The sequence below is a fragment of the Dipodomys merriami genome, unplaced genomic scaffold (genome assembly GCF_024711535.1).
Source record: "Dipodomys merriami isolate MVZ:Mamm:240054 unplaced genomic scaffold, mDipMer1.0.p SCAF_242, whole genome shotgun sequence".
Lineage (NCBI taxonomy): Eukaryota > Metazoa > Chordata > Mammalia > Rodentia > Heteromyidae > Dipodomys > Dipodomys merriami.
Genome location: NW_027203849.1, coordinates 67,344 through 89,739, shown reverse-complemented (window position 1 = coordinate 89,739; position 22,396 = coordinate 67,344). Strand labels below are relative to the sequence as shown.

General features: G+C 35.8%; 1 protein-coding gene across 1 annotated transcript in view; it reads left to right on the top strand.

Moving 5' to 3' along the window:
• Nucleotides 1-22,396, top strand: part of LOC138835934 (EH domain-binding protein 1-like) — a gene marked incomplete at its 3' end in the record, with an annotated part of 252,863 nt that overhangs the window by 164,864 nt on the left and 65,603 nt on the right. The window contains exon 11 of the mRNA XM_070034500.1: nt 12,666-12,852. Within this exon, the coding sequence (XP_069890601.1) occupies nt 12,666-12,852 (187 nt within the window). The remainder of the gene's footprint in view (nt 1-12,665; nt 12,853-22,396) is intronic.

Below are 22,396 nucleotides of genomic sequence, written 5' to 3'. Positions count from 1 at the left end.
GCTTGAGCCACAGGACCACTTCCACGTTCACATTGTAATCAAGAGTTATATAGTATCTATAGATCATGTCTTTGTTTCTAAAAGGCAAAATAAAAAATCAGTATGGGTCTTAGAGTTTGTTTCACTTAGCATCATCTTATATGGTCAAATCTAAATAGCTATTCTTGCTAGGAATATCCTAGACATATACTAATTATTACAAACAAAGGAAACCAAACAAGACATGGACATAAGAGGTTTTTCTTTGTTGTTTTTGTTTTAATGTACTATGTGATTTCTTGTGCTTTTTTTTTGTTTTGTTTGTGTGTTTTTCCCCTCTATGTTTATCCCTTGTCACTGGATTTGATTTTGGTACCCTGAGTATAGTATATGTTTATCTGAATTAGGGAAGGGAAGGGGAACAACAAAATGGTGAGACAAAGGACAAAAGGGTAACCAATGCAACAGCAATACTCACAAGACAATATGTTGGAAGTTATCTATACCACTGATGTCGAGAACTTTCGGGGGGGGGGAGTAGGAGAAAAATGTGGGAGGGGGAAACAAGTTTGACCAGAAATGTACTCATTACCTTACTTATGTAACCGTAAGCCCTCTGTATATTACCTTGACAATAAAAAAAAAAAGGTGACATTGATCAAGATGCATTGTATTCATAAACTGCTTTGGTGAATGGCAGCTCCTTTGTACAACTACTTAAAGATAATAAAATATATATATATACAAAAAATCACTATGAGGTACCAAAAAACCTAAAAATAGAACTTCCTGTGGTCCAGGCATTCACCAAAAGGAATATAAGTCAGGATATAATGAGGTATTTTATTGTTGTTTTGGTAGTGGGCCTTGAACTCAGGTCCTGGGTGCTGTATCTGAGCTCTTTTGCTCAAAGCTAGCACTCTACCACTTTGAGCCACAGTTCCACTTCTGGTTTTCTGATAGTTAATTGGAGATAAGAGTCTTGCTAGAGGAAGTGGCGCTGTAGCTCAAGTGGTAGAGGGCTCGCCTTGAGCTGAAGAGCTGAGGGACAGCGCCCAGGCCCAGAGTTCAAGTCCCATGACCAACCAAAAAAAAAAAAAAAAAGAGTCTTGCTAGACTGTCTTGTCTGGGTGCCTTTGAACCAAAATCCTTGGATTTTAGCTAGGATTACAAAATCAGGCATGAGCTACCAGCACCCAGCAACAGAGGTATCTGATATCCACGTTTATTGCAGTACTATTAAAAATAGTTAAGCTGTGGGAACAGCCCAGCCCAGATGTCCTTGAGTTGATCAAGAAAACATCATATATGCCTGCAAAAAATGGAATATTGTTCAGCCATAAAGAGAGTATTATTGCCTTAGTAGATACAAATTGAGCCTAATCTAAAGGCTATTCTATACCTGCCTTAAAAGCCTTATGGCAAGGTCCAAATGAATCAAACTAATTTTAAGTAATTTAACTACATCCCACACAAAGCCCAAAAATACTTAAGGAATATAAAAATCAAACTAGAATTCGAAAGTTAAACTTTGCTGTCAGATAAACCATCAGATTTATCAGGTATGTAAAGAAGCAAGAAAATCCTGATTGCCATGATAAGAGAACTTAATCATTAGATAAAGACACAGAAATGAGATAGATAATGGAACTAATAAACAGTAAAATAACTACTATATATTCCAGATTTTCAGAAAAGTGAAGCAAAAGATGAATATGGATAGTGTAAAATCCAAACTGAATTTATAAGAGATGAGAAATTCAAAGTCTTGAGATGAAAAATATACTGGAAAGGACTATATCATATTTAAAAATGTCAGTGAAACTAAACACAGCAGAAACCTTCTAGATTGAAACATAAGGAAAAGAAAATGAACAGAGGATTGGTGAGCTATGGGACAACTTCAGGTGGCCTAATGTTGTATAATTGGAATTCTAAAAGGAAGACGATGAAGGAAATAGAAAAAAATATTTGAAGAATATTTGAAGAGTTAAAATTTTAGAAGTTGAAAAAATACATAAACCTACAGGTCCATGAAGCAGAATGAACCCATGCACAAAAAAACATGAAGAAAACTCAAGTTTCCCAAAACAAGAAATTCAAAGTGTGGTTTGAAGAAAGTGTGCTTCATTTTTTAAAATTTAATTTAATTGTAAAGGTGTGATGTACAGAGGGGTTACAGTTACATAAGTAAGGTAATGAGTACATCCTTGTTGAACATGGTTACCCCCTCCCTCCTTTTTCTCCTACTTTCCTTCCTTCTGCAACCTCCCACCCCCCAAGTGGTAAAGTTCATTTCCAGCATAGTGTCTGTTGCATTGGTTCCCCCTTTTTCCTTTGTCTCATTTTGTTATTCCCCTTCCCTTCCACAAATCAGATAAACATATATCCAAGACACAGGGTACCAAAATCAAAACCAATGACAACAGGGAATAAACCAAGGAAAATAAATGAAAGAAAAAAGAAATAACTTCATACAGTACATTAAAAACAGCACACAAAACTTTCGTTTCCATATCCTGGAGTTCATTTCGATTAGCATCATTTTATATGGTCATATGTACATAGCTATTGAACTATTGTGATCCTCTGCTAGGGACTATCCTAAACATATACTAATTATTACAAATGAGGGAAACCATGGAGCCTATGCTTCTTTGGGTCTGGCTTACTTCACTTACTATGATTTTTTCCAAGTCTTTCCATTTCCTTACAAATGTGGCGATGACATTCTTTCTGATAGAAGCATAGAATTCTATTGTGTATATATACATTTTCTTGATCAATTCATCATCTACTGAGGAACATCTAGGTTGGTTCTGTATCTTAGCTATGGTGAATAATGCTTCAATAAACATAGTTGTGCTGGTAGCTTTAGTGTGGCCTTGTTTGTGTTTGTTGGGTAAATGCCCAGGAGTGGGATTGCTGGATGATGGGGTCGTTCTATACTTAGTCCTTTGCAGAACCTCCATACTGCTTTCCAGAATGCTTAAATCAGTTTACATTCCAACCAACAGTGTAGTAGTGTTCCCTTTGGGCCACATTCCAGCCAGCATCTACTATTATTGTTTTCTTGATAATGGCCACTAACTGGGGTAAGTGGAATTAAAAACTACTAAAAGAAAATGAGAGCCTGTCAGCACAAAGGGAGGGGGTAGATAAACTTTTCCAAAGATCCCAAGCTGAAAGAATTACCCGCAGATTTGCTCTGCAGAAAATATTTTTAATAAGTCAGGCTTGAGGAAATTAGCATCACTTAGAAATTTGGATCTAAACAAAGAAATGGAAAGCACAGGAAAAGCTGAAAAATATATTTATGTGTTTATAATTGACTGTATTCTTTAAAAATGTCTTTAAAACAATCATTTAAGTCTTAAAAATAATAATGTACGCTAGGTACGAGTGGTTCATGCTTGTAATGAACAACTCAAGAGACAAAATCTGGAGAATCAGGATTTGAAGCCAGCCCAGGCAAAACAGTCCATGAGATTCCAACTCCAAAATAACTAGTACAGAGCTATGATTGCAGGTGTGATTCAAGTAATAGAGCTGACACCTGGAAAGGAAAGATGAGAAAGTATAAGGTCCTGAGTTCAAACCCTTGTGTTCCCCAAAATAACAAATATTATTGGAAGTTGAATTTTATAACATGGAGAAGTAAAATGTATGACTATTTAGTATAAAGACTGAGAGTAGCAAAACTAAAGGATACCATTATAACATTCCCATAGATAATCTTACTTGGAAGTAGAGTATCTTCTTTTCACAAATAATATAATTATGTAAAGAAACCATAGTTTTCAAAAAAGATACTATAATTGAAAACTAAATTAACAAGTTATAAGGCATATGATCAATATATAAACTCAATTATATTTTTTCTGTAGTTTAGTAAACTGTCTGAAATAGGCATTTAAAAAAATATGAACTAGAGGAAGGGCTCAAGTACCAGCTGTGAGCAAAAAAGCCAAATGAAAGGTCAAGGCTCTGAGTTCATGTCCTCCCCTCCCCCCAACAAGTTAAAAGATACCATTTTTCAGGGGCTGATTGTATAGCCACAGTGCAGGATCCTTGGGCAATCCCTAGCCAAAAAGAAAAACAAACAAAAGTGTAAAAGTATCCAAATAAAATCCTTCTGAAAATATCTGAAGAAACGTGAGCATTATCTGTACAGTGAAAACAGAACATTGGTGAGAGAAAATAGTATATCAATGGAAATATTATACCTATATATTCAAAGATATAACTTAAAAAATTAAATACAGAAATTCCTCACCTGTCATGGAAGTTATATTCCAAAGACCCCTGAAATAGTTGAAATTCTGCAAAGTAGCAGTAGTAAGTTTATTTAATTATATATTTTAAGGCTTTATAAACCCCTCCTACTCTCCTATAAAGCTTTCCTACTCTCTTCTTAAACTAAATTAACATTTTTAATTGTTTTAGACAATTATAATTAAAATCAGTAAAGTCACAAATATTATATACTTATATACAGTGCAAAATCTCACAATGTAGCGAAAATTCCATGATACAGAATTCAATTAAAAAAAAAAAACCACAATAGGGACAATAGGGGTTGGAGATTTAGCTCAGTGGAAGAGCGTTTGCTTAGCAAGTGCAAGGCCCCGAGTCTGGTCCTGGTCTGTGTACTAAACAAACACACAAACAAACCCGCAATATAGGGAAGCTGCAATAAGTAAACCATGGTATAGCTAAGGATGGCCGTGGTTGTACAAGGGGTTTCAGGCGTACAAATAAGATTATGAGTACAGTGTATCTTGATCACTATTATGCCATCCATTGATTCCCCTCATTTCTACCAATCCTATCTATACCCTCAAGTCACATAGTGTAGTTCAACTTTTATATAATGTACACTAAGTATAATGATTGTATCTGTCTACCCTTCCTCCATTCACAAAGACATTCTTTTTTATTGATTTAGAGATTCAACTCTGTGTGAGGACTATCCAGAAACACAGAACCTAGGGGCTTGGGTTGGAAATAGGAGGAGAGAAGAGATGGAAGTCAGGTAGGGAGGGAAAAAGGGGAGGGGAAGAGAGGGGCTGGAGGTAGGGAGGAAGAAAGGAGATTTATTAAGGGGAATTGGCTTGTGAAAGTCTGAAATTCCATCATAGGCTGCCTATAAACTGGAGATCCTGGATGTCTACAGTATGGCCTAGTGCAACTCCAGAAGCCTGAGAACCTTGGGCTGGAAAGTTTTTAAGTCTAAAAACTAAGGTCTGGAGTTCCTGGAGTTCTGATATTCAAGCCCAGAAGAAAAAATGTTTGCCAGTTCCAGAAAGATCTGTTTGCCTTTCCTCTATTCTTGTTCTATCCAGGCTTCCTATGTTGAGGGAAGGGGGGGTCGGCCTACTCTGTGGTTGGTTCAGACATACACACCAGTCTTCTCTGAAAACATCCTCACAGACACCCAGAATTACTTAATCTAGTAAAACTTTTACATTCAGAAGCATTAAAAAAAAAAACCCTTACCATATACAGAATTTAACTAAAGTGCAATATCATTTCTGATAGAGGCATAGAATTCCGTTGTGTATATATACCACATTTTCTTGATCCATTCATCTACTGAGGGGCATCTGGATTGGTTCCATATCTTAGCTCTGGTAAATAATGCTTCAATAAACATAGTTGTGCTGGTAGCTTTAGTATGGTCTTGTTTGTGATCATTTGGACAAATGCCCAAAAGTGGGATTGCTGGGTCATAGGGGAGCTCTATGTGGAGTCTTTTTTTTGAGGGGGGAGGGGGGTGTCGGTCGTAGGGCTTGAACTCTGGGCCTGGGTGCTGTCCATGCGCTCTTCAGCTCAAGGCGAGCACTCTACCACTTGAGCCACAGGTCCACTTCCAGTTTTCTAGTGGTTTATTGGAGATAAGAGTCTCACAGACTTTCCTGCGCTGGCTGGCTTTGAACCGCGATCCTCAGATCTCAGCCTCCTGAGTAGCTAAGATTATAGGCCTGAGCCACTGGCACCTGACTTATGTGGAGTCTTTTGAGGAACCTCCACACTACTTTCAAAAGTGGTTGAACAAGTTTACACTCCCTTCTGTCCACATCTTCTCCAGCATCTGTTGTTATTAGAGTTTTTTGTTTGTTTGTTTTTGTTCTGCTTATGCAGTGCTGGGCCTCATGCATGCAAGGCAAGCACTCTACCACTGAGCCACCTTCCCAGCCCTAGAGTTCTTGATTAAAGCCATTCTAACTGGGGTGAGGTGGTATCTCAATGTTGTTTTGATTTGCATTTCTTTTATAGCTAGGGAGGTTGAGCATTTCTTCACGTGTCTATTGGCCATCCTTCTTTCCTCTTCAGAGAAGTTACTCTTTAAGTCTTTAGCCCACTTATTTATTGGGCAGTTGTTTCTTTGAGGATTTGTTGTTGGGGGATTTAATTTTTTGAGTTCCAGGTATATTTTAGATATGAGACCCTTGTCTATTGTATGGCTAGAGAAGATCTTCTCCCAATCCATAGGCTTTCTATTGATCTTGCTAGCTATGACCTTTGCCATGCAGAAGCTCTGCAATTTCATGCAATCCCATTTGTCCAACTTTTCTTTGATTTGTTGTGTTTCTGGGTCTCTATTAAGAAAATTTTGGCCTGTGGCAAGGAGACCTAGGGTTTCTCCTATTCCATCCTGTAATGTTTTCAGTCTCTACTTTGACTCCGAGGTCTTTGATCCATTTGGAGTTGATTCTGGTGCAGGGTGATATATAAGGATCTAGCTTTAGTTTTCTACAAGTGATTAACCAGTTTTGCCAGCACCATTTACTGAAGAGGCTGTCTTTCTTCCATTCTATTTTTTTTTTTTTTTTTTGGTCTGGTCGTGGGGCCTGAACTCTGGGCCTGAACGCTGTCCCTCAGCTCTTCAGCTCAAGGCTAGTACTCTACCACTTGAGCCATAGCACCACTTCTGGCTTTTTTCTTTTTGCTTATGTGGTGCTGGGGAATCGAACCCAGGGCCTCAGGCATGGAAGGCAAGCGCTCTACCACTGAGCCAACTTCCCAGCCCTCCATTCTATTTTTTTTAGCTCCCTTTTCAAAGATTAAGTGGCTATAGGTCTGTGGGTTCATTTCTGGGTTTTCAATTCTATTCCATTAGTCCTGAGGTCTATTCTTGTGCCAGTTAGGAAATGGAAAGACTTGGAAAAGATTATATGAAGTGAAGTAAGCCAGGCCCAAAGACACATGGGTCCCATGGTTTCCCTTATTTGCAATAACTAGTATATGTCTGAGACAAGCAGAAAAAGTCAGATAAGTTGATGTTAGACGAAATGAACCCCAAGATAAGGACTCAAATGGTTTTTCTTTCTTGCTATCTTATAAATATGCTAAATATGCTAACATATTCATAAGATATTTCTTTGTTGCTTTTTATGTCCTTCCCCCACGGTATAACCCCTGTTTTCACTGTATTTGATATTGGTATAATTTGTGGAAGGGAACTTTACAACTTTGGCACGGGGGGGGGGGGGGGGGGGAGATGGGGGGGAGGGGTGGAGATGGGAAGGAATGGGTAGGGGAAACAAAGGAGGAGGCAACAAAGCTTGATAAGAAATGTAATCATTACCTTGCTCTGGTAATTGTAACCCCTCTGTATGGTACTTTCACAATCTAAAAAAAAATACCTAAAGCAAAAAAATAAAATGCAATATCCATTTAAAGAAGAGAATAAAAACATTGAACTGTTAGAAAGCTGGGAGACAAATCTAAATGTCCCTGGATATGTACAATTTTCTTTTTTCTCTTTCCCTTTTTCTTTGTTTGTTTATTGCTGAGTCCTGAGGTATGAACTCGGGGCCTGGGTGCTGTACCTGAACAACTTTTGCTCAAGGCTAGCACCCTACCACTAGAGCTACAACTCTACTTCTGGCTTTTTGATGGTTTATTGAAGAAAGAATTTCATGGACTCTTTCTTCCCTGGGCTGGCTTCAAACTGTGATCTTCAGAGCTAAGCCTCCTTAGCTAGGATTATAGCCATTGGCCTACAGATTAAAAAAAATTTTTTTAAATAGAATGCAAAATGCACAACAAATCAGAGTGAAAAATACTTCAATTTGAACTTAAAAAATTAAGTTCTTCTTTCTTTATAAAACCCTTATTAAGGGGCTGGGAAGGTGGCTCAGTGGTAGAGTGGTTGCCTTGCATGCATGAGGCCCTGGGTTCAATTCCTCAGCACCACATAAGCAGAAAAAGCTGGAAGTGGTGTTGTGGCTTATGTGAAAGTTTTTAACCTAGTAACAAAGGAGGGAAATACTTGAACAGACATTTCACAAAAGAAAATGGCAACAAATGTAAAACCGTTCATCTTCATTAGTCATCAGTTAAGGGTGTTGGAGGCAGGAGCACTGCAAGTTTGAGGTCAGTCTAGGCTCTATAGTGAGAACCCTCTCAAAATAAAACAGCAACAACTTATAATAAAATCAAAATAAACAACACAACACAACAAAAACATAATAAAATCATGCTTAAGTTTTAAATTATTTCAACCATTTTAGCAAACAAATTTGTCAGTATCTAAAAATATTATACATACAACCTAACCAGTCTGTTCCTAGATATTCACAAAAAAAAGTGAAAGAAAATGCAAGACTTTTATAATAAAACTGGAGAAAGTCAAATGCTTTTTAGTAGGGAAATGAATAAGTAAATTGCAGTATATCCATACAATGGAATACTATGTAGTAATCAAGAAAACAAACTATTTCTTACTTCATGTATTATTTTGAAAATCATTGTGCTGATTGAAAGAAGCCAAACCAGGGCTGGGAAGGTGGCTCAGTGGTAGAGCGCTTGCCTTGCATGCCTGAGGCCCTGGGTTCGATTCCTCAGCACCACATAAGCAAAAAGAAAAAAGCCGGAAGTGGCGCTGTGGCTCAAGTGGTAGAGCGCTAGCCTTGAGCTGAAGAGCTGAGGGACAGCACCCAGGCCCAGAGTCCAGGCCCCACGAACGGACCCAAAAAAAAAAAAAAAAAAAAAAAAAGAAGCCAAACCAGAAAAAAAAAGTACATGCTGTATTGTACTATTTATTGGAAATTTTAGGGTATTCAAACAAGAGAAAGCAGGGAAGTGGTTGCCTATTGATCAGAACTAAAAGGGAGAGACTTAAAAGGGACGTTTTTCAAAGGGAACTTTTGGGGGAATGGAAATATTTTTATCTTGATTGTGGTATTTGGGTTTCACAATCGTATATATGAGGGAAACAAACTCACCAAATTATACATAAGGCTGGACCATTTTATTATTAAGTATCAATAGCTAACTAAAATGCTAACTAAAATGGTTTTAATAAGAAAAACAGGAGGAGGTAACAATGCTCCATAGGAAATGTACTCATTGCCCTACTCATATAACTTTAACCCCTCTGTATAGTATTTTATAAAAATATCAAATATATATTTTATAAAATATATATTAAAATATATATTAAACAAACAAGAAAAGCATTCTTTAATTGTATTAAAAACAATGTCATGTCACCTGAATAATAATAATGATAATAGTAATAATAATCCATACTAGAAATTCTTGGGCCTCTGAATTTCTTTGATTTAAATAATGGATATAGGACAAGTGATAGCTATAAAATAATAAATAATAATAATAAAATATAAAATATAAATTATATAATATAAAATATAAAAATAATATAAATATAAAAATATATATAAATATAATTTTATATAAAAAATAAAAAAATAAAGAATATAAATGATAGGTTTACTTGCAGTGGATCTTTGCTTTCCTTGGAAACATATGAACTTTCCCAATATTTAAATATTGGGAAAATACTCTTTAACAATAGGAATATTTTTCAAAATATGGTACATGTGGATTGAAAGAAAAAAGCCCCTTTGATGAATAAAAGTTGAGTAATTGATTTGTATAAAGGGAGAAATATAATCTACTATAGATTTTTTAACTCCTGTTTAAGAACTATTTTACTTTTAGGAGCTGTACTTTGTAAGAGGCATTGATGACTTAGAGGTGAGCAAGTTGAGCAAGTCATTAAAGTGTCTATAGAAACTACTCAAGTAAGCAATTATGAGAGCATAGGGTCTCTTTGACCTAAGCAGATGATTTAATGGAACTATACAAACTTAAAATATTTTGAGTATTGGAAAGAATGACAGAGTTGATTTATTTTTGTCCTAGAATCGTGTGTTTAAACATAACATATATGTATATATAATGGCTCTTGCATGTGATATATATTCCCACAGTATGGCTTTTTGATAAAAGCTTAAGATGTTCTAACTTTCATATTTACTTAGAGTGTCTGATTCCAAACAAAGGTTGAGTTCTCAGTACTAATTTAAACTATATAGTTGAAAAATTGACTCAACTCCTGCTAAAGTTTTTGTGTTTGTTTTCTTTGAAATACCTATGTGTGATCAAAATAAAATTCCTCATGGGTGGTGTAGGTGCTGAGTAATAGCCACACACCTAGAGTATTTGAGTGCAAATGCAAACTTTATAAGTACAAACACTCAGTCATTTCAAGATGCTTGAGTATTACACAATAACTACACACCCTGCCTTCTTGAATTAACAAATTAAAAAGACAGCTAATGTTTGCTTAAACTTTTAAAACGGCCTTAATGAAAACTAAAATCAGAATCACTGGGTGTTTCCTTTTCGACCATTCCTTTTTCATATGAAAGTCAAAGTCTTTAACAAGGTTCCCATGAATAAAAACATTCTAAGTTGCTCAATCATCTGGACTTACCAGAGAGAGCCTATAACAATTCAGCTTTTTTTGGTAGGAATATTTATAGGAATTCTAAAGATTTTATATCAACTAATGTGCTAGTCTAGGAAGAACTTGGTTTGTTAATTACTTCCTTGGTATTGCTCATCTTTTCTCTCTGAAAGTTTAACTAGAATAGCAGCAGAAATTTTCCAAAATTTATTCTTACTTGAATAATAAACTTATGACCAGTTATCACATGAAAAGCTTCTATGAATCATCTTCCAATACTATGTTCTTTCTACATTCTTTGACATAAAGTTGTTACAAATAAATGGTATTGGGTCCTCTGATATGCAGTAATAGTGGAACATTTATCAGGTGACTTTTGAGAGCTCACATGCAACTGTTTGTGGTATCACTGTGTGTCTGTTTCTCAAGGAAGCCTGTCATATCATTTTTATTCAGAGAAGCTGCATGTTCACTTTAATGCGTTTGAATTGTTTTTCCAATGAAGCATAGGCTTTGAAAATGCAAGGAAATGACTACAGATTTCACTATGTAGTTGTTTCACATTGTATTATTTTTTCAGTTATGTTTTAATTAATCCTGTTCACAACCGATTTCCAGTGTATTTTTCTGTAATTTGTTTTCCTAGATGAAATTTCAAACCATAAGTAATATAAATGTCCTGACTTTTCGATTTTCAGTAAGTTAATCATGTAACTAATATATTACTAAAGTATATAGTATGAAGAAAAAAATTATTGGGAGAATTTAAATATTTTCCAATATTCAGAATCCTGAAACAGATTATTCATATTATAGATGATCAGCAGAACACAGAAATTGGTAATTCCTTAAGTAATTTTCCCAGTATCAAGTACCATTTAAGTAAACAGTTGTGTTTATGCATGTGTTTAATGCATTGCTTTTTTAGCTAAGTATGTCATATGAACCACCAAGCATATTCTTAGACAAGCCAAGATAGCTTCAGCAGCACTCATATATCTTTTGAGACTGCCACATTATTTACATACAGTCAGTTGATGACTAAAACTATCATTGTATCATGCATGTGTTTTAAATGTATTAATCAGTAATTATATAACTCCTTTTTATTATTTAGAGAAATAGTCTCATAATTTATCACAAGTGAGAAAATATATAAATCTTCTAACTCATGAAATATAAGAAGCTTGAAAATAGGACAAACTAGAAGTTTGTTTAGACACATCTTAGTAAAATTGCCCCAAACCAGAAATAAAGAGATCTTTAACAGTAACTGCAAATAAAAGATAACTTAAGTAGAACGACATGAGGTTGACCATGGGTTAATATTGTCAAGGCACTGAAATAATTTAACTTACAACTAGAATTTTCTAACTAGCTACATCGTCATTTAGGTGTAAGACTGAAATAATGATATTTTAAAATGAAATGGAGCATGAAAATTTCAGTAAATTGATATTTACACATCTTTCTTGTTTTCCTATAGGGATAGGGAATAGATAGGGTTGCCTTTTTAAAACAAAATTGTTATTATTAAGTAGGTGTACAAAGGGGTTATAGCTGCACAAGTCAGGTTATGAGTATAATACTTGTTGAACGGTGACACTGCTTCCTTGGTTCATCCCTCATTTCCCCCTTTCTGCCTCTATCCACAAGTTACATAGTTCATTTTTTACATAGTGTACATTTAATACAGTGACTGAATTTGCTTACCCTTACCATTTTTTAACATTACATTTTTGTAAAGCTCTGTATATGATTGTTCAAGTTGAGCATAACTATATTTTAAATTATTTTAAATATTTTATAAAGGGATATTTTGTTTAAATATGGCTAGAAATGGGCTAAGCTTTAGTCATTTGGACTTATTTGGGGGAAAATGTAATTTTCAGGACATGTTTTATTATTTTAACTGAAAAACTATTTTTTAAAGGCACTTAACAATAATTATTCTTGCATTTAGATCAAATCCTTTTTATGAACCTAAACCAACTTCTCCAAATAACTTGGCAAATACGGTTCAAGAAGTGGAAACTGAAAAGAGAGTGAAAAGAAAGGCACCGGCTCCACCAGTCCTTTCACCAAAGACAGGAGGGGTAAATGAGAACATGCTTGCTTCTGCAGGAAGAGATCTCTCTGCTTCACCTAAGGTAGGGCTTTTTTTTTTTAACTAAATTAACCATGTATTCATAATTGCTCCTTTTCCTCCATGCGCTTTAATCAAATTAATAAAAATCATTGTTAGCTTTTATTGATATAAGTAAAATTCAAATAAAATCTAATATGTTACAGTATTGAAATGTATATTTTCAAGATCATAAATTCACAGCATGTTATGATTGGATAGCTTGGATCCATTTATTTTGTTTGGTTGGTTGGTTGATGGTGCTTGGGACTGAAACCAGGTCCTGGTGTAGCCACATACCCAGCCACAAGAATTGTTTTTTTTTAATACTGATTTGAAAGTGAAGGAAGAAAGGCACTATAATTATAGGATTGATGCTTTAAGAAATGATGTTGTAGCCGGGCACCAGTGGCTCACACCTGTAATCCTAGCTACTCAGGAGGCTGAGATCTGAGGATTGTGGTTCAAAGCCAGCCCAGGCAGGAAAGTCCATGAGACTCTTATCTCCAATAAAAACCACTAGAAAACTGGAAGTGGTGTTGTGGCTCAAGCGGTAGAGTGCTCGCCTTGAGCTGAAGAGCACAGGGACAGCACCCAAGCCCAGAGTTCAAGCCCCACGACTAACAGAAGAAAAAAAAAAAAAAAAGAAATGATGTTGTAAAACATGAGGGACTGCTTGTACAAGCTAATACAGAGGAGCAGAAAGTGTCTTATGACAAATATATATAGTAAAGATTGAGGTTCAGTGCAGAGACATTCTTTGAAGAATTTCAATTCTATTCCTTTGACTTGATAGAATTTGACTTTCACTCTTCTAAGAAAATTTAATACATAATAATTATACGTAAGGGTGAAACAGTGTGGAAACAAGGTATGAAATAGTTTGATTATAAATAATATTGGCAAATTTTTTCACATAAAAATTTTGGCCATTTGTATATTGTTATTGTGACCATACCAGACTATTTAATTCCTATGAATAGTCACAGTAAATATAGAATAGAGTTGATCTCACAAGGATAGGAAAGGGATGGCTAATTCCAGTCTGCATAAGAGCAAAAGTAAAGACAATTGGGTATTAGCTACAATCCCAAAAGCTATTTAGGCACCTTATCCAAGTGACCATAAATAATAATACTAATACAATTATCCTCTGTCTCCCTAAATCTCTAGTTCCTTCTTTTTTGAAAATTCTTTCATAGTTGTTGTGATAATGGTGTACAGATGGATTACAGTTATAAGTCAGGTAATGGGTACATTTCTTTCTGGATGATGTCACTCCTTCCCTCACTCTCTCCCAGTTTTCCCCTCCTATCTCCACCTACAAGTTGTGTAGTTCATTTTCAACATAGTCTCTAGTGAATACCACTGCTGCATTTGTTCACCTGCATTTGTTCACCTACATTTGTCCCTCCATTTCTGTGTTCCCCCTTACCCTCCCAAAGACAGATAAATATATAAACAAGACAGAAAGAAAAGAAAACAAAAACACAATGAGGAAAAAAATTTCAACATTTCCTGGAGGTTATTCCGATGAATATTATGTTATATGATGAGATAGGCATTGCGTCTTTGTGTTCCTCTCCTAAGGTATCCTCCTTGGTCTCATTGTGTATGAATGCCTAGAGTTCTTTGTAATTTATCATGTTCCTCTGTATTTTAGTTCTAGCTTCCACATATGAAAGAAAACATGTATGATTTGTCTCTCTGAGCTTGGCTTACCTCACCTAATATGACTTGTTCTATGGCCATCTATTTCTCTGCAGGTGACATAATAATTATTCTTTCTAATCGCTGTGTAAAATTCCATTGTGTATAGATACCACATTTTTTTTGATCCATTCATCTATTTTCGGGCATTTGGGCTGTTTCCACAACTTGACTATTGTGAATAGTGCAAGTTATTGTGGATGTGCCAGTGTCTTTACAGTATCCTGGCTTGTGATACTCTTGAGTATAAAAGAGTAATAATATACATGATTTTAGACAGAGACATGCCTAATGCCTACCAATATTTTATGGTATTTAACTTATGGACAAACATGAAGTTAAATTATACACACCACACACACACACACACACACACACACACACACACACACACACACACACACACACACACACACACACACACACACCTATATATGTGTATATTTCTGTTGAGGAAAATGAATTATGATTTGTAATTTCATGTTCTGTGCCTTATGTTGTTGTTTTTGTTTTTTGGTTTTTGGGTTTTTTTGGGTCCGGTCGTGGGGCCTGAACTCTGGGCCTGGGCGCTGTCCCTCAGCTCTTCAGCTCAAGGCTAGCGTGCTACCATGTGAGCCATAGTTCCACTTCCGGCTTTTTTTTTTTCTGCTTATGTGGTGCTGAGGAATCGAACCCAGGGACTCATGCATGCAAGACAAGTGCTCTACCACTGAGCCACCTTCTCAGCCCCATGTGCCTTATGTTTTAACAAATGAAGTGTCACTGTTTTTTATCTTAAGGACCCACTCATCAACTTGAATATTAGATCCATCTCTGATATAGTTAAAGGCTTCAGTCCTGATTTGATCCTCTACTTCTTGCATCAAGTTTGTGGCTTGGGTTTTTTGTTTTTTTGTTTTTTTGTTCTTGACCAGTGACCAGTTAGCTTATACATTTATTGAAGACAGCCCATCTTAGAAGTAAGTAGCAAATCTTGATACCTGGAATCCATGTGTCCCTTCATTTACTTTCTCATTCTTCTGCCTCCTACTAGAGAAGTTGGCTGTATTCATTTTTATTTCCCTTAGTCTACTAAAGTCTGACCTCTTATCTGTCAATCTAATCTCTAGCCTTTGAAACTTTTCTGTTAAGGTTGTCTTCATACTGCCAATTCCTAATGGTTTATTTTAGTCCTTAGTGAGCCCTTCAGCAATATTTGTTTCTGATTATTTTTTCCTTTTTAAACAATTTTCCTTTAGTTTGGTTTGGTTGCTTTTTCCCCCACAAGGTATTTTTTTTCTTCTGTTTATATTGGACAATTTATAATATTCAGTTTTTAAATTCACTGATATTTTCACTGTCTTCTACATTCTGTTATTGACTTGTTCATTGGTGTTTTTACTTGAGCTACTTGTGTATGTACTTTTTTGCTAAAACTTTTTTCATATGTTTCAGGCATATTTATAACTATTCATTGAAGGTTCATTTATTTATTTTTATTTTTAAATCTTATGTTTTAGCTTTAGTTGTACAAAAGAACATTCAAGAAAGCATTTTATGAATACTATGCATCTTGGTCAATGTCACCCCTTTGAACACTTCTACCCCTTTTTAAATTTTTATTTATTTATTTCGTACAAGTACTAACTAAGGCTTGAACTTCAGGCCTCATGTTCTTGCTACAACTTTTTCCACCTTGACTGGCACTCTACCACTTGAGCCATACCTGCTATTCCAGACTTTTGCTGGTTAATTGAAGATTTAAGGGTTTTGTCTGCTTAGGCTGGCTTCAAACCATGATCTTCAGATCTCAGCCTCCTGAATAGTTGGGATTGTAGACATGAGCCACTGGCATTGAAGCATTTTATGATGGTAAATTGTTATTAGAAAATTCTTTCTTCCCTTTTATTTTTATGTGACATTTACTGGTCTTTTTGTCCTTTGAAATTTTTCTGGTAATGACTTGCTATTCACACATCTGGATAAGTTTTTATTGTGGTTTAAGACTTTGAAAACATTCTGTAGTATTACTGAAGTCATCAAAGGCTAACAGGAACTAGGGGTATCTGGAAGTTAAGGCCTGGTATCTTCTCTGGACAGGCAGGTAGCGGAGGATAGGATCTTCACAATCTAGGTCTGCTAGCAAGTGTGACTCTCAGCTCCACCCCATCCAAAGCCTTTGGACCCAAACATGGCAGAGTAGCTTGGATGGTTGCAGTAGGGCTTGCCTTCTTGCACCGCGTGGCTCTGGGAGGTCAGTGTCTTTCTACATTTATCACACTGAAAGCAGGACAGATGACAGTCTTTGCCCAGTGAGGTTAGGTAAGTATACTTTGTCACAGGGCACCAGATCCCGATGAGCAGCTCAGCTAGGCTAGAACTAGTTGTATGCAGTGGACTGGTTTTGAGACTCTTTTTTGAGTTTGGGGATTCTTGTTTTTATTATTTTTGGCAGTACTAGAGTTTGTATTCATGGGCTGATACTTGCTATGGCAAACACTTTAGCCATGCCCCAAGCCTGAGAGTCTAGATCTTACCGGAACCTTTTGTTTTCACTGTTTTTATTTGGTTTCTTAGACACAGTTATGTCAGGCAGATTTGAGGTACTGCTTCATTACTGCCCAATAGACATGTAAGTCCATGTTTCTCACTTGGCATTCACTAATACCTTAGGCTGAGGGTGGGGTTTTCATCTTTGCTAGGCAGGTATGAAAGTTTCTGCTCCCTAACAGGCTGCCTGTATACCTAAGCTGAGAGGTATGGGAATCCTATTGCTGCTTATATCATCTCTACTGGTATTGTAGCAATGTTTTGACCTCATCACCACTAGGTGGTAGTGAAAGTCCTGAATTTCTTCTAGTGGTCTTATACTACCTTAGTAAGGAGGGGTAAGTTTTCTCTTACTACTGCTAGATGAAGGTGGAAGTCCACCATTGCCGGGAGTCTCTCAACCATGTAGCAAGAATGGAAGTCTAGGCTCCTTACTATGCTTTGCTTATTCGATTGGAACATAGTTTTTTATATGTTTTTATCATGATTCTTTCAAAGACAATATGAACATGTTTGATAGACTTGAAAATTTATTGGCATCAATTAATTGACCAAAGGAATTTTACTTTGGTATTTACATGCCTGCACATAAAGTACTTTGATCAAATTCACTTTGCTTATATTACTTTCTTAACTTTCTTCTCTGTTCTTTTCTTCTTCTTCTTCTTCTTCTTCTTCTTCTTCTTCTTCTTCTTCTTCTTCTTCTTCTTCTTCTTCTTCTTCTTCTTCTTCTTCTTCTTCTTCTTCTTCTTCTTCTTCTTCTAACAAATTGTCAAAGACTTAAAACTTCTCTCGCCCCCAGCCCTGGGGATTAAACCCATGGCATGTTTGCCAAGACCTCTACCACTTGAGCCACCCCAGCCCCAACCCTACACTCTTTTGTTTTTTTAACTGAGTAAAAAGAAATATTGCCACAGTCCATTTAATGAGTGTCTTGAAATAATTTAAGAATTAATGCAAAACTGACCTTTGGATGGTACTTTGGAAGGTAGAGGAATAACTTTCTATTAGATCACATTTTCTTTCCTGTTTATACAGATTAATTTTTGCATTGTTATTTCCTGAAATTTAACTTTTTTCTCTATCACAGTAGTTCCTGATGAAAGATTTTTGTCTCCAGGGAATTAGACAGTATTTGTAAATACCTCTTGTTGTCCCACTGGAAGAAAAAAAGTGTTGTTGCAGCTACTGGGAAGGGCCCAAGGATGCTAATAAACATCCTATAAAGCCCGACCCCCATAAGAGAGAGAATCATCCCACCTCAATGTCAGAAGTGTCAAGATTGAGAAGCTTGTTATACTGAATTGTAAAGTAGCCTAATGAAAGACAAAGATATTAAGAATTTATCACTAATTTCCTTTATCCCAGAGTATAAGAATTTTCCTTTTATTGTGATATCAATTATGAATTCCTGGGATAAATCCCATTTGGTTATGGTGAATCATCTTTTTAATATATAGTTAGAGTTACTTTGCTAAGTTTTTACATTTGTCATGAGTAGTACTGTATAGAGATTTATCTTTCTGTATTAGCTTTGTTTTGTGTGACTTTGGAATACTGGGGTCCTAGAATTAATTGAGAAGTATTACTTCTGTGTTAGAATTCTTCATAAAAGACAGAACCAGTAGAAAATGCAGGTAGGAAGGTAGGTAGGTAGGTAGGTAGGTAGGTAGGTAGGTAGGTAGGTAGGTAGGTAGTAGGTGGATAGGTGGATGGGTAGATGGATGAGAACAGAAGAATCCAACATCAGAGATAAAACTAAAAGCTCTTATAATGTTGGCAGCTTATTCTGTCCACATCAAAAAGCTGCAAAAACAAGGAAACTGATCATGTAATTTTCAAACGCTTGAGAACTTGAGGAACTCATGGATAACTCTTTAGTCCAAAAGCCAAAGTCTGGAGGTCTGATCAAGGGCAAGACAAGCCTGTGTCCCAGTACCGAGATAGAACCTTTTTCATTCTATCTGAGCTCCCAGTAAATTGTATGGTGCCTGCCAGCAGTGAGAGCAGATCTTCCTTGCTCAGTATTCCAAGTCACTTGACAATTTCCTCTGAAAGCATCCACACAGATAAACCTAGAAGTAATGTTTCTAAAATCATTGTTCTAGATATTCCCTAGTTTGAACAAATTTCTTAAAGATTTGGGACAATGAATCAACCAAATCATATAGCCTTGAGGTTTTCTTGGAGTAAAATTTTCAGCCACAAGTTATTCTGCCATAATAGATACAGAGCTATGAAGTAATTTCTTTTCCTCTTCCTGCTCCTCCTCATCTTTCTCCCCAACCCCACCAGCCTCTCTCTTAGCAGTGCTGAGGATCAATCCTGAGCCTAAAGCATGCTTAGGTAGGCATTCTTGATGAAACTACACTTTCAGTCCCATTTGTTTCTTACTGAGAGCTTTGGTAGTTTGTGACTTTCTAGGAAAATTTCCCATTCATCTCAGTTGTGAAAATTACTGACATAAAATCATTCATAATTTTCTTAAATATCTTTACTATCTGTGGAATCTACATTGATATTATATCTGTTATTTTGATACCAGTAATTTGGTTTGGTGTTTTTGTTATTGTTGCTGTTTTGTTTGTTTTGCCATACTGAGAATCAAGCTAGGGCTTTAAGTATGGTGGACAAGTGCTCTACCACTGTACTACAATCTCAATCCTGATATTAGTAAGTTGTGTTTTATCTCTCTTATTCTCCTCCTGATCTGTCAGGCTAGAAGCCTATCAACTTGATTGATCTCAAGACCTGTTCAGTTCATTGATTTTTCTCTCTTTTTTGTATTTCTGTTTGACTGACTGCTCTGATATTTATTTTTCCCCTTTATCTTAATTTGTTAAAAGAGAGGCTAAGGTAATTAATTTCTGGTGAATGAATGAATGATTGAATGAGTATTGAAAAGAATTAAAGATGTTGAACTTTTATTCCTGAGAAAGGGGTTAATTGCTATGTTTGGCCTGGTAAGTATTGTTTTAACTCTATAGCTTATGAGTTTTGTGTTTTAATTTTTTTCTAGTTCAGAACCTCCTAATTTTTTAAACTTTTTTTCCAACACTTTTTAATTGTAAACACTTTTTATTGTAAAGCTTTTTATTATAAAGATTCAGACTTTTTAAACTTTCGAGTCATAAGTTATTTCATTGCAAATATTTGGGAATTTGAAGAATGTCTTCTTAGTTTCTAATTTAGAGAATATATTTCTTTTAAATCTATTGCTTTATAGTTTGGTTTATAATATATTTTTAGAGTTTTATAGTTTTGAATATGATTGTCTTAGTAAGTTTCATGTGCACTTAAAAATTGTTCATTTACGATCAGGAATTTATTTTGTTTACTTGATATATCATTGATATATCATAAGGGCCTGTGACAGTGCCTCATACTTAATAGTGCTTTAATATATTTTTGCTATGTGTATATTAAATATTTGCCTAAGAAGAGTTGAATTCAGTGCTGTAGATGTAGATCATATTTGTACTAAGCAGAGATAAGCTAAGAGTTTGCTGAAAGACTTGTAAAAGTAGAAACTGAGTGGAAATTGTAGAATTGTTTCTCCAGGTACTGAGAGGAAAATTTTGTTTGGGATCAGAAGGTTGAAAATGTAAACATTCAAAAATAAACTATGAGAGCTGGGAAGGTGGCTCAGTGGTGGTAGAGCACTTGCCTTGCATGCATGAGGCCCTGGGTTCAATTCCTCAGCACCACATAAGCAAAAAGAAAAAAGCTGCAAATGGCTCTGTGGCTCACGTGGTAGAGCACTAGCCTTGAGCTGAAGAGCTGAGGGACAACGCCTGGGCCCAGAGTTCAGGCCCCATGACCAGAACCAAAAATTTAAAAAAAAAAAAAAAAAAAAAAAAGAACTATGACCAGCTGGGAAGGTGGCTCAGTAGTAGAGTACTTGCCTTGCATGCATGAGGCTCTGGGTTCAATTCCTTGGCACCACATAAGCAGAAAAAGCCAGAAGTGGTGCTGTGGCTCAATGGTAGAGCACTAACCTTGAGCTAAAGAGCTGAGGGACAGCACCCAGGCACAGAGGTTAGGATCCATGACCGACCAAAAAAAAAAAAAAAAAAAAGAAAAGAAATTAAAGAACTATGATCTACTGTCTTCATAATCACCTGGGGCCTACCTCTTTTCCTATTGAGTGAGAATTTCCGAGGGTGGGGCCAAAAAAAAATCTGTATTTTATCCAAGTACCACTCCAAATTTATTTCCCTACTCCAGTTCATTCTGATAGTTGATATATTTGGAAAATACTAATTTAGAAGTAGACAATTTGTCTAGTGGAATGACAAATATATAGGGGAGAAACCAATTTAAAACATAACCTGTACCAAATAATGAGTAACATGTCTTTATACCTATAACTAAGTTTACATATTTCATAACTAATATAATTGAACTAATTAGTGTTCATGCACATTAATCCCACTGAGTTTAACTTTAAAGAGTCCTCTCTCAAAAGTAGCTTAGAGAGCTGTTAGCTTGCCAAACTGTCTTAGTCTTTTGTGACTTAAATAATCATCATGTATTTTTAAAATGAAATCTTACACCACTTAAATTCTTCTTGATTAAAAAGTGTTATAAACTCCATATAAACCATGAAACCATTTTTTCCATTTTTTCTTTTTGAATCTTTATTAAGTCTACATACCTCACCCCAAGGCTTTGAAAGTTACTAAGGAGGGTTGTAAAGATTTTAAATGAACTGAGCTCTTTCCAGTCAGAATGTAGAACAAATTTTTAGAAAAGCAAGAAACTCAGCAGATTGTCAATTTATTTTTTTGGTGGGGGGGCGGGGGTCGGTCGTGGAGCTTGAACTATAGGCCTGAATTCTGTCCCTCAGCTCTTCAGCTCAAGGCTAATGCTCTACCACTTGAGTTACAGCACCACTTCCGGTTTTCTAGTGGTTTATTGGAGATAAGAGTTTCACGGACCTTCCTGACTGGGCTGGCTTTGAGCTATGATCCTCAGATCTCAGCCTCATTAGTAGGTCAGATTACAGGCATGAGCCACCAGCCAATTCTTACATGCAGTGATTTTCAGTTAATTTTTGAGGAGTGAAAAAAAATGCATATTGTTGCTTGTAGTAGCATGGTAAAATAAGCATAATAGCTAAAGAGTTCGTCCCACTTTTATCATCTCTCTGTCCTTAAAAGCATTATAGGTTTTAAGGTACAAGGTAAAAATGTCAGAATCCTCCTATAAGATATTAACTGGGAATGCAGGATTTAGATGAATTAAAAGCATATTTATATTTAACAGTGGCTCAGTATATTTTAATTGAGCAAATCAGTTTAAATTATACTTGTCTTACAAATATTTTG